The sequence below is a fragment of the Nicrophorus vespilloides genome, unplaced genomic scaffold (genome assembly GCF_001412225.1).
Source record: "Nicrophorus vespilloides isolate i.1.1-1 unplaced genomic scaffold, Nicve_v1.0, whole genome shotgun sequence".
In the NCBI taxonomy this organism is placed as follows: Eukaryota; Metazoa; Arthropoda; class Insecta; order Coleoptera; family Silphidae; genus Nicrophorus; species Nicrophorus vespilloides.
Window position 1 is genome coordinate 216,411 of NW_017096637.1, and position 17,372 is coordinate 233,782.

Below are 17,372 nucleotides of genomic sequence, written 5' to 3' on the forward strand. Positions count from 1 at the left end.
GAACCCTGATAAAAGCACAACCCATTACAATGCTTTTATCTCGCTAATTCGCTGATATACGCGCTCGTTATTCCAACCCACGGACTAAACGAACCTCTGTTTATTTTAGTTGCGTTTACTTTATTACTTTTTTTTATCAAAACGCGGGGTGAAAATACGCTTAAATTCACTCAACAAACTTCACCGCAGACCTGTTATTATTTAATTACAAACAATTTACGAACAGTTAGACGATAAATGAATTCCAGATGCTTTGATTTGCTTTTTTAATTTACCGTGATTTATTTCATTAATGTACTCAATTACATTAATACGAGTTAAAAGAAAATGTTTAAGTTTATGTTTTGATTATTTTATTTCTGTATGTTATATATTGCCAGTTTATTAAATTACCCTTTGATAAGTAAAAACGTATCATAGTTATATCTTTGAACTGGTAGAATCCAATTATTATAAAAGTAAATAAATGTTCTTTGAGTCCATAAGTGCATAATTTGAAAATATATTTACAAATCTCACAAATACAACAAACATACAAATCTTGTACTTAATAACTAATAAAAATAAAATTAAAATAATAATAAACAGTAATAACAGGCAAGAGACACGAAACAGCCAAATTAAATGGGTCGATAGTAAAAAAAATCATCTCACCTTCAAGCAGCACACGCTTTTTTCTCCTTTTTCGGATTCAATATATGTACAAAATTTTCCTATATACAAAACGAAAAACGCATTCTCGTTCTTCGTAATTATCATCTTAAGTTTATACATATTACGTAGCAAAAATAAAACGGCCCGCGCGAAAACTACAAGTTTTGGCACAATCACCAGGCGCATCCACCAAAAAGGACATAAAAAAAACGAACAAACCAAAAAACAATTCATATTTTTTATATTTATTTATTTCTTTATTGTTCTCTTTTTTTGCGCGAAGCTTAATTTATTCACAGGGATGAAGAGCGGAAGGAGGGGCAGGATTCGTCTTCTCGCTTTCGATTTCAAAATTTACAAATAATACACAAGGACCAAAAAAAATAATAATAATAGTTAATAGTAATTATAAGAACTCGTAACTCACACTCGCAAAATGAAACTAAAAGTAAATAATCAAGATTACTTATTTTAAAATACACGCCACCATTCATACGGTAAATTATATAATAATAATATTTACAAATAATTATTTTGTTTTATACATAAAATAGTTATCACAAATTTCAATTGCTAATCCTGGAATAATAATAATAATAATAATTAAATCACAAGTACACTTAGTAAAAAAAAACAAAAACTTGAAAATATTTAAAGGTGAAATAATAATAATATTAAACAAATATATAATATTCAAATATATAATAATGTGTTTTCTAATCGTTTTAAATATCTTGTTTCCTTTTTAAATTGAAGCCGGAGTTCTTGGGTTTTTTTTAAGTTTTAAATAAATAATAACAAATAATAAATGCGCGCATTTGCGGGTAGAAGGAAATTAGATTTCTCTTTTTACAAAACAAATTAAATTACAAAAAAAAATATATAATATATGCATTTATGGGATAACTTAATTATGAAACTTCATGTTGTTGTTTTTCTCCTGTAGTAACGCTCGTATTTTTTGTTTGTTTCTAGGTAATGATGATTGATTGCACTTCATTCTTCATCAGTCTGTATCTCAATTATACTTTTTTTTTATTTAGGGAAGAGAGAGAGCGTAAGGCACAGACAGACTCAAATATTGAACTATACTTAATATGTTTAAGCGTGCTTCTTCTAGACGTGAGATTCTAGGGGTAGTTTGTAGACGGAACTCTCGGGGAAGCTCTGTGGTCTGCCGCGGATCAAGTGCTGGTATGCGAAGACCATGTTCTCGTGTCCGATGAGGTTAACCTCGAAAAGGTAACGGTCCCTGCGCGTCGAAGATAAGTCCGGAGATGAAGTTCTCAGGTTCTTCTCCTTAGTGTTCTCGTTCACGTCGCTGAGCTCCTCCTGGCGGCGATTATCCAGGAGGTTCACTTTATCCGGATCCTTGGTCCCGCCAACCGTGTGCCTTCTTTTGATCGATCGCTCCGGCATACCGTTCTTCCTCTTCAGCTTGGCGAAATCCTTGGTCGTTCTCCTCGAAAGGCCGCTGTTGATCTCACGCTTTTTGCTTATGTTGCTCTCGGTTTTCTCGTACTTAGTCAGGCTGTCCGATCGTTTCAGCTTCTCCGTCGCCTTGTTCAAACTCTCCGAACGCTTCAGTTTGTTACTCAAAGGGGATGCAGTGCGTTCCGGCTTGTTAAGAGACTCGGACCTCTTCAGTTTTGATCCCAGGATGTTTACCTTCTTGTTGAGATGCCTCTCGTTATCAGGCACACTCAGGCACATCGTGGAATCCTCGTCCTTCTCCTTGTCCTCCTGCTTCTCCTTCTGCTTAGCGCTCACGTAATTGGAGGTGAGAAATTTCGGTATTTGACTGTACTGGCTCTTGTGGAGGCTCGGATTCCTGTACGTCTTTGGCGAACCAGGAATATTCTCCTTGTTCACATAGCTGCCAGCGTTGATCGGAAGCCGCGAGATCTTCTCCGGAGACTCGTCCACAAACGGTATATTCTCCATCGTGAGCGGCGACTGCTTGTGCGACGACGAGATCTTCTCGTCAAAAATCTTCGTTATGGACGTCAACAAATCACCGCCTAGAAAACAGAAACGGAACATTTAATACAATTTCACTCGCAATCCTCGGTGCAGCGAAACGCATGCCAAAATTTATTTAGTTATTAAAAGCTCACACTCCTTGTTACAAAGCGCAGCGCAACGTGCAATGTTTGCATTTCCATAAAAGAGATTCATAACACTCGAACAATCTCGTAATTGTGTTGTTGAAAGGCAAACAAAGCACGTCGGACGACTTTTTCAAATTAATGAAATAAAACCTGCGCGCACTTTATTAAATGATACAACAGAAATCCGAGTTAATTAAGGAGAGAAATAAATACACAAAACGAAATAAACATGAAACATAAATAGAAGCTGTGCGATGGTGTGTTGTGTTTCGCGTGCGATCAATTTAGTGCGTCGTCGAAGATATCTGTTCGTTAACTTTCAAAGGGAAAATATAAAAAATAAATATCAAAGAGATAACTTTAGACTCGAAAATAAAAATTTAGTTACAGAACAAGTCAGAAGCGTTAAAAATAAAAACAAACGGATTAAGAAAATAAATAAATTAACGAAAATAATAATAGAAAGAAAATGATGCACAGCGATGTAAATTAATAAGTATTATTTCTTTGGTCTGCTTGTAAATCAAAATACCTCGGAGTCTTTCTTATTTTTCTAATATCTGTGATAAAGGGTTGTGTTGTGGCGTGTTCTGGGGGGCCTTTGGGGCATTGTCGTAGGGGGACGGACGGGTCTCCACCCTCTAGGTGGAGCAACCGGGGGCCCAAACCCTACTAATCATTCACTAAATAAAACTTTTCGAAACACATAATAATAATCATAATCACAATAAAAATAATAAACGAAACAAGGGTACAACATAAATGTGAACAATATGAAAGAAACGTTTACACAAGTTATTCATACAGAATGAATTTAACCTCTTAAATATTTAACTATCTTTAATCTGAATAAAGTATTGACCAATATGTGAGAGATTATTTAAACACCCTTTGGTATGAAATATCGTATATAAGATTGTAATGTTAAACTCACCATCATCTGCGGATAATTTATTCAGCGAATCCGAAGAACCCATTTTCTGTCCGCCGTCGCTCTGCAAACAATACAAGAAAATATACAATTAATTTCTTGTACCTCTGTATTATGTGAAAATATTCAACGCATAACTTTTTACTTGTAAATAATTTCGTTAATGAAATTTTGAAAATCATAATTGGAACCACTCAAAACAAATTGTTATCTTACAGTGGTTATAAAGATTATATTTTAAGAGTACGCACGTGGATCACTTAAATCATCTAGTATATAAAAAAAACAAAAAGGATACCACAGCCTTCTAAATTAATTTTGAGTTTCTCGGTATGCAAGTTTGGATGGGAGTTATTAAAGAAACTGTTGTCGCCGTTGTGTTTTTATTTAAATAGGAAGACGTTTTAAGAGATCTTTTTTTTTTGCAGAGATTCTGCATAGGGAATGATCCGGAGTTGTTTTGTTTTTCAAGTTTATTTACATAAATAGAGTTATATTGTTGATATATTTTTTTCTGGTGTTCGGTTTAAAGAACATACTGCAGTACTTTTTGAAACTCACCTCACTCTCATACTTGATCTTTTTCAAGTTGCCATTGCTTGTAATGTTAAGGTTTTCCGAGCTTCCCCGTCTAATAAGAAAAGGACTCGGTCTGACTGAGGGTTTGCACCTCGAGTCGCTCGACGTCGAGCTGACGTCGCTGCAGCTGTCCTTAGCACTGTTCGTGTGGTCCCTGTCATCTAAATTATAGTAATAGGTAGGCTTGAAGCATTGCACCGTAGATCCTCCGATGGTATTCCTACCATTCTCCACGTTGATTGGTCGCGAGAAAACGTTCGACGCGCTGTGCGTTTTGGTGATCGTCCTCTGATCTCCTGCAGGATTCACAGCTAATGACAGCCTCACGTTACTCGCAGACGAGCTTATTGGATTCGTCCTCATCTCAAGACTGTTATTACTGCTCGTCTCCGGCTTTCTAGGTCTCTGCAGCTGCGACTGCGTCTCCTGGATGAAATTCTCCACCCGCCTCCTGAAGTCCTCGTTTCCCTTCTTATAATTGAATGGCGCATCGTGCAAGTTCTCCTGTATAAAACTGCCTATCCTCCTTCTGCTTTCATCCTTGCTGGCTTCTGAGACCCGTGACGCTCCACCTTCCATTTCCGTCACCGTCGTTGGTATTATATTTGGTTTATGTTCACTTGTACTCTACGATAGATAAAAAAAAGGTTAATAAATATATTGTAGTTCATTAATGTTTTTTTCAAACTTACTTCTTTGAGATCAGTTTTGTTGCTGTTTCTAGTGTCGACATTGCTGTGTGTAATGAATTCCTTGAAACCGTTCGGCGAGGACGCATCTGTCTTGGTCTCTGCTTTCGTGTTTTTCCTCTTATACTTGGACGTCCACGATTTGCGCATCTTATGGTCTTTTGTGTGTCCTGCGAATCATTTTTTAGCTATGAATTGAAGCGTCTTCTAAAGGCGTGCGGGACAATTTGAGACTTACCTCCCACTTTACTAATGTTGTCTTTGAGCAACGCCGTGTTGATTTCAGGCTCATTCGTAAATATTTCCCCGGTGGCAATCGGCGCTGGAAGCTCCAGATCTTCGCCCTCGTCGTCGGCGAAGAACCAATCAGCCTATATCAATAAAATAGAATTAGTATTGCGTACATTTCGCGTAATTAGTATGGCTTACGTGTGTAAGTAGTGATTCGACGATTTTGCATTGATTGGTCATATCAGTGACCATGGCTTCCATGTCATTGCTACAGGTCCGTACTATGGTAGGGCCGAAGACAATTGCCAGATTCTTCACTTCCATCTTGTTCGAATCCGAATGCTCCGCGACCCGCTTTAAGTGCATTATCAGATGCCTGAGTGTGTTGTAATTGTGTGGTGGAAGGCTCTTAACGAGCCTTCGAATCTCGTTCACTCTGCTTGTCGGATCTTCGATCTTATCGGCTTCAACGAAGTTCGTGTATCCCACGGAGGTAACGAGGGGATCGGGCATTTTACGGAAGAACGATTTGAGCAGACTGCTGACGACATGGATGTCCTTCCATCGCTCATCGATTTGGGGAACCTCGTCGTAACACTTGTTCACTTCTTCGGTCAAGGCCGTAACTGCTGCACTATTACCCGGCACCCTGTAGATACCGACTATTTCGAGTCCTTTCCTCTCCACAATTTCCGTGCACGTTTCGACTAAACGCGGAACACACGAATTGTACCGCGATGGAAGACAGTGTTCTAGTGGGTTCCCGAAAGTTGAACCTTCCGGAGCGGTCGGCGAGTTCGGAGAGCTCGCGCTCTGGTGAATCCTCTTCAGCTGCTTTGAGAACCTGCCTCGCCATGTTTTCGATTTGGGACTGGTCGAGGGGTCGTTGATCTGCGACGGTTTCCTCGTTTTGGACACCGGTGACTGTCCGGTCGGCGAGCGGTTCCGAAGACTTGTCAGCTTCGACTTGGTCTGCGGCTCTTGAATGCTGGTGGTGGCTGGGATGGCCTGAGGCATCGCACGCTGTTTATCGGCACCAGCGATCTGATTCTGTCGATGAAACAAACGATCAGTGATATTATTTTCGATTTTGCTCAGTCGAAAGTGCAGAAAGATAAATGATAAGGCCGACTTCCTTATCACCGCTATAACCACTCACCAATTTCGCTTCGATTTCGGTGCTGTTCGCGCTCTGCTCCTGGAAAGCCTGAAACCATTCCGCCAAATGCGCCGGGTTTTCTGCTTGAAGTAGTAGCTCTGATCTGCACGGTATCACAGAGGACAATCGAAGGACATGCTTTCTCTTCGTGTAATCCCCTGCAACCTGGACGCAACTTCCTCGCAAATCTACACCGCTTGCTAAGCTCTGGTCCGCGACCTCTGATGTGCCAACTGGACTCTGCAATGGACAAAATGAAACTATACAGTGGCCGCGATAAACCATACAACACTCTTCGCGCTAGTACGTCAATATTGGAATTGACTTTATCTTGAAAATGGTAGGAATTTTCGAACACATTACGCCCCGCCGCTCACGTAATGATGATGCGAACGCGCATCTAAACGAAGACATCAAAACCAATTCGCGCGCGCGTTCTCCCATCATCATCTCCAATCATACCATATTACATTGTACCATTATACTCGAGCAGAACTAGAGATGATATCACGAAGTAAGTGAATCATCATCGACTTTCGCTAAATTAAAACCGGATCCGATGCGAAACTCATTTATTAATTGAATTATTTCGTTTTCGACGCCAAGGCCGGACCAACATTTTAAATTCCTTTTAGGGATAGGGACTCTCACACAAGAATCCCGCTAATTTCTGCATTCAAAACTGGACTGGACGATTTTCCTTCGGCCTTGGGTCGAATTGCAATCGCGACGTTTCGCAACAATATCGGATTCGTAGTAAGAATGACCTTAACCAATTAACAGAAGAAGCCAATTTGTATGTATATAACTCGAAAGTTCCATGACACTTTTACGATTCAGTGCATTCACGAAAACCTAATCAACGGCTTCTATCCAATTAGCACCTAATAACCACAACAGCTAAAACTTTCCCAGCGTTAAACCCACTTTTACGTCATTTATAGTACGCATGTTATATTTTGTTTGTTCTAATCCTGCCGTTACGTTAGGTAACTTATATTACCATCATTAATAGCAGTATATGCGAATTCTGTAATCTAAATTCGAGAAACTTTGAAAGAAATTACCATCGAACAAATAAAATTTTTGTGCAAAGACAGTTGGGGGCTAATAATAGTGCATCGCATTCTACAAATAAATGTGTTGACTGACCGCAAGTTTGTAATTATCTTTTGGCCACTATCCATTTCGTCGAAAATTCGATAAGAAGAATTCAGAGAAATCCAATATTCACAATCATTATTTCAACCCATGAGGACAAGGAATTTACAAGCCGATCACGTAGTAACGAGCTTGCAGGGTTTCGTTATAATAAGATGAAAAGGATGAAAATAACGTTAACATGCATTCGTTAATTGGATTAACAATATGATGCATATTGTTTGCACTTTGTAAATATTAAGAAAACTACGTGAAAATTTTATCATCTATCCGTGCTTAGTCAACAGGCGCCAAAATTGTAAAATGCAATATTTGCTTAGCAATTTTCTGGGACAAAAAATTACTAATCGGATTCAATCAATTCACGCGTTATCGGAATATTGAAAGTCAGTTAACGGAATATGAATACTTTGATTGGCTAATTGAATGATGAAAAGGAGGTTGCATTTGAATAATACGGCAATATTGAAACCTGAACCGCTCGTTAAATGGATCTACTTAGCAGAAAGATAACGTTCGGTGAAATACACTGCATTAGCATTATGATCGCTGATAATGCGGATGGCATTAGAACTGTACAATTTGAGAATCGAGAGGAAGAGGAAACTTTGCAGAGCGCTGATGATAATGATGGTGGTTGTACGTGTGGGCCGAAGAAGAAACCACCGGCTTTCTAAATACGTCCACGGGAACACTCTGCATATGCATTAGTATTCTCAAATGTAATGGCAAGTTTATTGGCCATCCGTGTGCCGCAGAAGGAAACCCCGGCCGACAAACTGTAAATAAAATTTTAAAACCACTTCCTTTTTCAGAGCCAAATCGGAAATCTCAACCGGTGCAAAAATGAAATGTCAGAAATATCGTTTAACACTGCTGATACCGTACATATTCCAAGCACTAATTCGCATTGCATAACAGTACACAACATAATCAAGATATGAAAATTAATCAATGAATTGCATTTCTCAATAAATTTAATACAAATAGATCAAATTTGTATAAATATTTTTATTTATTTATTTCAAAATATTAAATCGTTATCGTTCAATGCACTAATAATTATTTTTAAATATTAAATCAAATATATTATATGTTTTTTTCTTTCAATTAATGCAATATTTGAGTAAAAATAGTTAGCGGTTAAGAGAGAAAATACTGCGATAAATGAAACCACGATAAAGCTTTCGATAACCGACCCAACTTTTGTCACTAAACATATTCTTGCAGAATAATATATGATCTATGATATATCCTATATTTTCTATACTTCAGATTAATTAAACGTATTTATTAAGAGATTATCTGCAATTAACGTAACATTAATGTAGAAATGAATTGGCAATTAAATCGGAGCATAAGAAAAATTGAATGATAGATGACATATATTTCCATAATAAAATCGTTTGAGTTCTTGGATGTTGAGCGGAGACCATTTTTCATTGTTTACATTTCCATGCAAATGCTATGTATCCAGGTTAAACGAGTTAATTCAGCATTATGAAGAAGAAAAAAATCCAATTGCAACTATTAGATCATACGGATTAGAAACTGTACCACATAAGATATAATAATAATGTGTTCATATAGCAGAGCCATAGCACGTAACGCATTCGGAGCATCGATTACATGAATCCTACTTAACATTTAAATTACAGTTTTAAAATCACTTTTATATATGAGATCTGCTCTTTTGATTGAGTTTTGATTATGTTAATTCATGTAAATTGGCAATATTCTGTTTATATATGTATTAATAAGCTTTAAGATGTATTAAAGTTTAGTCTACTTTTTCGGCGTTTTGATTATTTAACTCTTGATTAATTCTAATATTTTTTATTCTTAACTATATCAATAATTTTATTTTGAAATAAAAATTGAAACAATTTTTTAATTATACAAATTATTACAGCGTTTTCTTTTAATATGTTATATTATAGGGCTTCAGATATAAATTGATTAGTTCTTACAGTTTATGCTATTTTCTAATATTCTGCTCTTAGAATATTTCTACTTAAATCAATAAGTTGTTTTTAATGTGAGTATTTTGATTATTATATTATAAAATAATTAAACTTTTTTCTAATGTTTATGTTTTTTTTCTTGGAAAGAAATTATTGTGAAGTTGATTATTTTATTTCCTTTTCACTAATTTAAAGCTATGCAGTATGTTTATTGATATTTTTATAGTATTCTAATTTAGATGTGTATAAATTGTTTGTTGTGATTTGAAGTTGTTTTACCCATGAGCCTGTTGAGCCCCATCGACGTAGTCTTCTTGGGAAGATGGCCTGACTGGGGAAATGCAGATGGAACTGGAACGAAGGTATGCAGGAGATGGTCCCGGACCGTTCCCGATGGTGCAACCCCAGAGCGGAATGTTCGAACATTTTTTTGCACAAGAAGTTTTAACTCAAATCGAAGAGAAGAACCGGAGAGGAAAAGCGAGCGCGCGCGCTCTCTCACCTCCTTTAGATACAAGTTCTAAATATAAACATTAAATAGCGAAATTATAACAGGTCGAACTAGATTTTCAGGTATCCGCGCGCATTGGGTAGTACCGGTACCGGATAAGAAGAAGCTGGTGGTGTCCAGGAACGACCGAACCCACGCACCGAAGCCGAAGACCGAGAGCGACAAGCACACAGGCTCTCTAGAATTATAAAGAACTGGAATGGATGATGATGATGCCTTTCGCGAATCGAATCGTACCGGGACACTGGACTCGACTGGACTGGACTAACCGAAGAACCGAAGGAAAGTGAGCGAGGTGGCGGCGCGCCGTCCCCCAACGCGCGCGGCACGACCATAACAATCCGTTCAATGAAAAGTGGATTATTACACAACGCACATGTGTTAAGTCTAGCGCATCAATTTGGCAAGGAACAAAAGGCAAAAGGCTGCACACCTCCTTGGCGCGTGCCAGTTGTTTCTAATTAACCAGTACGCCACCACCTGAAAACATTCCTTTCGTCGCGGACCTCTTAACTTGGCTCATTGCTATTCACCCTCCACAAAACCGATGCCTAAATAACAATACCGAAGAGCACTTGAAGACCTTCGCTTTTCTATTCATGGCTCTCGAATGCCCCGGGGATTCAACTAATGTACACATGTCACTCTTGCGACATTTCTTTTGCTACCATAGACTCATCGTCACCAAATCCATTCCAAGTCCTTTCAAATACAACATTATTACATCCAATAGAAACTAGTAACTTCTTTATATTTAATTCAGTTTCACACAGCTTTTTCGAGCTTTCTACATTTACTCATGAACATATAAAATTCACCGAATTCTTATGAAGATTCCGAAATAATTACCAAGAATTATGTCTACCTAATCGAGAGAAGGAAATAACTATTGCAATATCTAAAGAGTGAATACTAATATTCCAATATATTTTATAGATTTTCGATAAAGTACAAATTAATGACTGTAAGTTATAATCTGAAGATAAACCAATTTCTAACCAATATTGAATTATCATCTACCTCATACAAAACTTTAACTAAACTTGAAAAATATATAAATTTAATCAATTGTATATCTCCCAGAAACTGATAAACATATAGCAAATTTCTATAAAATATTTGTATCTAGCTCATAGGAAACTCTTTCTAATATATATGTGTCACGGTAAAAGTATACATTTCCCGGTAAATGTTTACGTTTACCGATCATGTAGGTAAATGTAAGTATAAATCTGACAGCAGCGTCATATATCTACATTTATCGGTAAATGTTTACATTTACCTACATATATCGGTAAAAGTTGAAAATAATAAATTTGTATATCAAGGTTAGGTTAGATCACCAGCAAACAATTTGTTAGGTTCAAAATAAAATAATTATGTGTAAAAGTATATAATTACCGGGAAAAGTATACATTTGCCGATTTTGTACTTTTACCCTAACATATGCATTATAAGATTCGCATTAGTTTTTAGTGTTCAATTTTGAAAAATTCTATAAATTCTCTACTAGTTGGGTAGAATACATTTGATATTGTATGGAATGCACACCATACATCGATATTACCAAGTCGTTATATAATAGTTTGTTGTATACAAGATCATTATGTTTTTATAATTTACCGTAACTAAACTAATCCAATTGATAACTCTATTCTACGTCATCTCTACGTAATGAACAATGCAACGATAGATAAGACAATATTTGCTGACATTAGCAATCTATTACAATAATTGCATTTCCAAGAGTTCAGTCTCTTGTTGTAAAAATAGAAACAAACTTATAAATTCTAGACGGAAAGACATATTTACAATGATTCATGCGTTTTTTCTTTCACACGCTTTTAAATATGTTTGTGTTATAATAAAATTGTTGCAATTGTGATCGTCGTTATTTTCATGAATCAACGACAAAAATAATAAATTTCTTAAATACAATATTAAGTGGAACGATGATGACTCACGACCGATGTGATTTTTTTTTATTGAGATACAAATGAAAACTGTCACCAGAATGGTAATTTCGTTTAATTGCCAATCCCGAAGTAATTTACATAATCTCGAATAGTTTGTAAATGAATATTTATTATAAATAAAATAAAAGTTAATTTAAAAAAAAATAGATTGAAGATATAAATAAATACATGAAATATTTATGTTTCGGGCCCAGTATTAAAATGTAATTTATATTTTATATACTTGCATCGAATATCGTTTAATTATCAAGTTCTTTCATTTTTTTTTTGCTTGTAATTCGACGAAGTGCCGAAAGTAAAACATGAAAAAAACGTATAAGAAAAACCAGTTCGACTGGAACTGTGTACAAAATAAAATTACTTAAGCAAACGTAATGAAACGAAATAAATTACATAAATTGTATTTACATCGCGCCGTATATTTTTTTTTGTTAATTTATTTCGTTCGAATTAAATGAATAATTCTGTAGTAAATGAAAATCCTTCACCTCTTAATAAACGTAGAGTTACTTACAAATTATCCCGCAGATTAAGCAATACACTTCACTCGATTATGTATTTCGAACTGAGGCAACTGCACGAAAGACAACTGCAGGTTATTAGGTTGAAGCAAACACAACTACTAATGGGTAAACAGTTTCGAAAATTGCGAGTTCTAAGGAAACTAGTCTCGTGCAAAATCTCCAAGCGAAATGATTATATCCAGCGATAAGATAACAGATTTTCAAGAAAAAAATGAACAATATTATTTGGAATATTTATATAAGACTTAAAGATAATATTTCCTATAGAAGTTTTGTATTTATTTTATTTCTCTACTTGTTTGCTTCCAGGTATGATTCAATTTGCTGTTGGTTATTTTAATTGCTAATTAGACTACTTATAGTTTCATTTGTACAATTAAATTTCATTAACAAAAATTTTGTTAATTAGTTTAGTTCGCTTGCGGGGTTAGAAAAGTGAACCACAACACAAAATGCAGAGCGTCCTAGTTTTGGCGCGGATTGCAGGAAATAATAATAAAAAAAAAAGAGTATATAATATAATGATACAAACCGCAGCGAAAGGGAGAATGAATCGAAATTCAGAATAGGAAACGAATGTTGTTTAATTGCTTCAATATATATATATATGTATACGAATCGAAAGTTGGCAATTGTTGAACATTGTTGTAAATGGACGATAAATCAGTCACCGAAAAGGGTATAATTTGGGTGAGTAATGTAATGTAATATAATGAAGGTCCACACCGGAATGAGATCGAAATAAAACGCCGTTTATGGTGAGTGAGGCGAGTCCTTTTCGGAAAAAAAGTCTTCAGATAAGCATCGGCGCTGAAGGAGAGAGAGAGAGAAACGAGACAAGACAAAAAAAAAAGAAACAAGAAGTACACATAATAACACAAGGAGTCGACGAAGAAATTAAAGAGACCGCGTATATGCAAAGTAACGACCCCATTTAGTACCATATGGTCCTGGCAAACCACAATTAAGGAACGGCATTAAAATTAAAATAAACGCGCACAGGAATACATACATAATAATAATAATATAGACGTAACGGACACACGCGCTTACGCAAAACTTAATTAGTTTCGCACAATGCTATTAATAAAGTCGTGTGCGTTTTTCTTCGTGTCGCCGTTCTGTCGGAGGTGCGACCTCTTGTTTACCACAAAACAGCACCATTTTTGTACTTAACAGTGCGTAATGTCATCTCTCCGCTGCGATCGTAAAAACGTTATGTATGTATGTTTGTAAAACTGAGCGAATTATTTTTTTTTGTTAATGCACACAAATATTTCATCCAATTTGGATGCTTGACCTTAACCAATAAGGAGATTTCTTTCACGTCCCAAAAAAAATTATATATTATTTATATTAAATTTGAAAACGTTTGGCCTAGAAACATATTTTCATAGCAAATCGTCCAATTAACAGTAATTTAGCTCAAAAATTTGTCTGTAATTATTGAAAATCGAAATTTGGGCATAGCCATTATATATTAGAGAGTTATTGCTTTAAGACAAGACAACTTTGTTTTAGGTTAATCTTACTTATTGATGAAATTTAGGTCAATACAATATTCAAAATTATGTTTAAATTCAATTTGATGATTTCCACGAGCAATCTGCAATTATCAAAGAATTCAAGCTAAATTTCATGATTTGAACATTTTGGTATATGCTTTAACTCTTTGAGGGCCCGGGTACACGCATTGTCCCACCTTTTAAACATGCATAGTAAGGTATTATTATAATTTACTAGAAAATTTATAGGAAAGAGGAATTACCATATAATTTGGTTGGTGATGAATCTTGATAGTCGAAGTTGTCTGATTCAATTCTCTAAAAAAATTGTCGGGTCCAGAAATTTAGGAATTTCTGACAATTAATATGTAGATGAAAATGCCAATAGTATAGATTTGTATTATCAATTAATCTAAAATTAGTTTCAAACTAAATTTGATCGTTTATCTATTAATTTGAGAAACTAATTGAATATCTAGAATAGATATAGAATAGATAAATAATGTCAATTAAAAATTGAGTTCACCAATCAATTGATAATCAATGTACATAATTTAAAGTATAGTAAGGTACTACATAGATTACCATTATTTAATTATTTTAAAACTTAATTCAAACCAAATTGATGATAGATTGCCACAAGTCTAATATTTCCAATGGAAAATCCCATCAGAAGATCAAAATTACCAATTAATTTAAATTCAAATTCAAATTTTATAATAAGATTAACTTAAAAGAAGATAGAATTTAATGTGAGATATGAACTGTCTATATTCAAAAAAAAAAAATTGCGACCCCCTAAAGAATGTGTATGCGTAGATAAACTTCACGGATTGATCTGTCATCAATTTTTCTGAGACCCCTCAAATATTTATCGCGACCCCCAGGGGGACCCACACTTTGAGAATCACTGAATTAGAAGAAGAAATTAATTTAATAATAGATTTCCAGAAATGTGTAGTCTGCAAAGATATGTTTAGCATTATTTTAATAAATTTAATAAATGTAAGTTGAAAAATAAATTATATTGAGACAAGACAATTTTATAAATTAGAACAGCGTTTCTCAAACTTTAAGGTCCACGACCCCCTTTTGCAGATAAATTTTTTTCCCCAAAGAATGGGTATGTGTAGAAAGACATCACGGATTGAGCTGTCATTAATTTTTCTGAGACCCCCAAATATATTTCGCGACCCCCAGAGGGACCCACACTTTGAGAATCACCGAATTAGAAGAAGAAATTAATTAGTTGTTTCGAAAGAAAACCTATACAAGATTCGATTCTTAAAAAAAAAAGAATACGAGAACTGGTGCAACTGAGACTGAAATAATTAAAAGGAAACCGTCTGCAGACAATAAACATAAAAAAAAATAATGACGAGTGAAGATTTCTACAACATAGTATATTATAAAGCGCAACTTTCCATCGTTTCGCAATGCAATAATGAAGCAGCATCGTATCCTCCAAGAAGAAGAAAAAAACACAAAACGGAAATAATCCTGCGATTTCCTGCGAGATCATCGCTCACCACCGAACGTATTAATCCCAACGCACCGCAGATTAACACCGGAAATGGTGGCGCAACGAATTATCAGATTTTCCTTGCGCGCAATTTCATAACGGAACAACAATTCACACACACATACTTGAAGTTACGCAACGCCTTACCGATAAGACGTCGTCGCGCAATCAGAATTTGAAAAGCACCATTCCATAACGTAATTCAAATTATCGCTGAAAAGGGGAAATGCAAATAACGGAATGAAGAACCTTACATAAACACGATACGTTTAATTATCTTCATTTGCATTAGGTAATTCAAGTTAATTATTTTTTGTTGTATATATTTTGTAGAAACCTTGTGTTTGTTTTGAATGTATTTGCTTTTTGTTCAGTTTCGAAAGTGAATTGCTTTTTGGCGCAGAAAATTTATTAATTTATTGTTTCACTTCGCAAGTATAGAAAGAAACTTGGAACAAAGTTATCATTTGTTTTCACCTCAAACCGGTGAACGGATATATTTAAATGCACGATTTGAGAAACCATGCTTCATTATTTTTTTTTGGCATTCGCACAACAAAAACAAAGCAAAATCACGAGTTTTGTACGTAAATACGCCGATGATAATAGAGTTACCGAAAACAAGTAGTGAATGATAAAATGCGATGGTCGCAGGTCCTTGATTAAATAATTATGTTATTGTTATCGGCAGTTTATCAAGATTCAAATTGTTGCAAACAAAAATAGCGATAATTCCGATTAAATCATGATTTAAAGTCGCGTCTGCTTCAATTAATACACACTAATATCACCTGATAATGTTTACGATTAATCCTTGGAATTTCAGAAATTACATAAATTCGTGTGTAAAACTTATTTTTTTTTGTATTGTTAATCAATTAATAATGGTAAAAAACAGCAGTTTTTCGGTTACACATAATTGCAAAGTCGTGATATGTCAAAAATATTAAGTAGTTTGCATAATTATATTTACTATGCAAAAAAAAGTTTTCAATAAAATCGATTTAAAAAAAATAATAACTTACCAGGTGATGTCTGTCTTTGTAGAGGAACAACTTGGGACCTTTAAGAACAGCCCAAACTTGCTTCCAAGAACGATCTCCGAATCTCTGGTAATTAAAAAATAATAAAATTAAATAAAGTGTAAGAGGCGATTTAAAATGAGAGTAGAAATAAGAAAGTGGAAGAATCGATTTCCTCGGCAAAGCCGATACTTCTAAATTTATTTAGAATAATTATGGAAGTGAAAGAGAGCAGCAAGCAGCACTCTTTTGTTTTCTTCCTTTCGATTCTTTATTTCTTTATTTCCTCCGTCAATTACCTTTCCATCGATTTCGGTGATTTTGCAGTGCAGCAATCCCTCTTTCACGAAATAGGCCTTCTCTTTTTCGACCGGAAGGACGCAGGAGGTGATTTTCTCCCGTTCCAGCGAGACGCTGCTGCTGCTTCCGCCGCTCAAGCTACCGCTGCAACAAAGATCGAATAATCAGCATCGTAACAATGGATGAGACGTCATTCGGATTAGAAGCAAACCAGAACGAACGTTAAAATTGCAAGAAACAAACAAACAATCAACAAACAAATAATAAAGAAAACAAGACACTCAGAGAACACAATGCAAAAACACATCAAAACTAGTAGTGTATAAAGCGCGAGTATGATTGATGAAGCACCAACGATTCTTGTGTGGGTTATAAATTATTTTCGTTTACAAAATTCGCAACAAAAAAAAATCGCTTTTTACATTCCTCTGTTAAAGAAGCGAAGGTAAAAGAAATCGGACAAAAGAATTATTTCGCGTAATTAAATCATCATCATCGTCGTAATTAAAGTCCGGTGAACGTGATTAATACGA

General features: G+C 35.2%; 1 protein-coding gene across 1 annotated transcript; it reads right to left on the reverse strand.

Annotated features, from left to right (window-relative positions):
* Positions 1–1,376: 1,376 nt before the first annotated feature.
* Positions 1,377–17,000, reverse strand: LOC108557660 (rho GTPase-activating protein 21-like; the record flags this gene model as incomplete). Its single annotated transcript, XM_017914266.1, has 9 exons — positions 1,377–2,675; positions 3,700–3,760; positions 4,258–4,902; positions 4,968–5,134; positions 5,203–5,335; positions 5,394–6,245; positions 6,355–6,594; positions 16,543–16,626; positions 16,839–17,000. Coding segments are annotated over 9 exons (3,249 nt in total), but the record flags the coding sequence as incomplete, so codon positions are not given.
* Between the last annotated feature and the right edge of the window lie 372 nt (positions 17,001–17,372).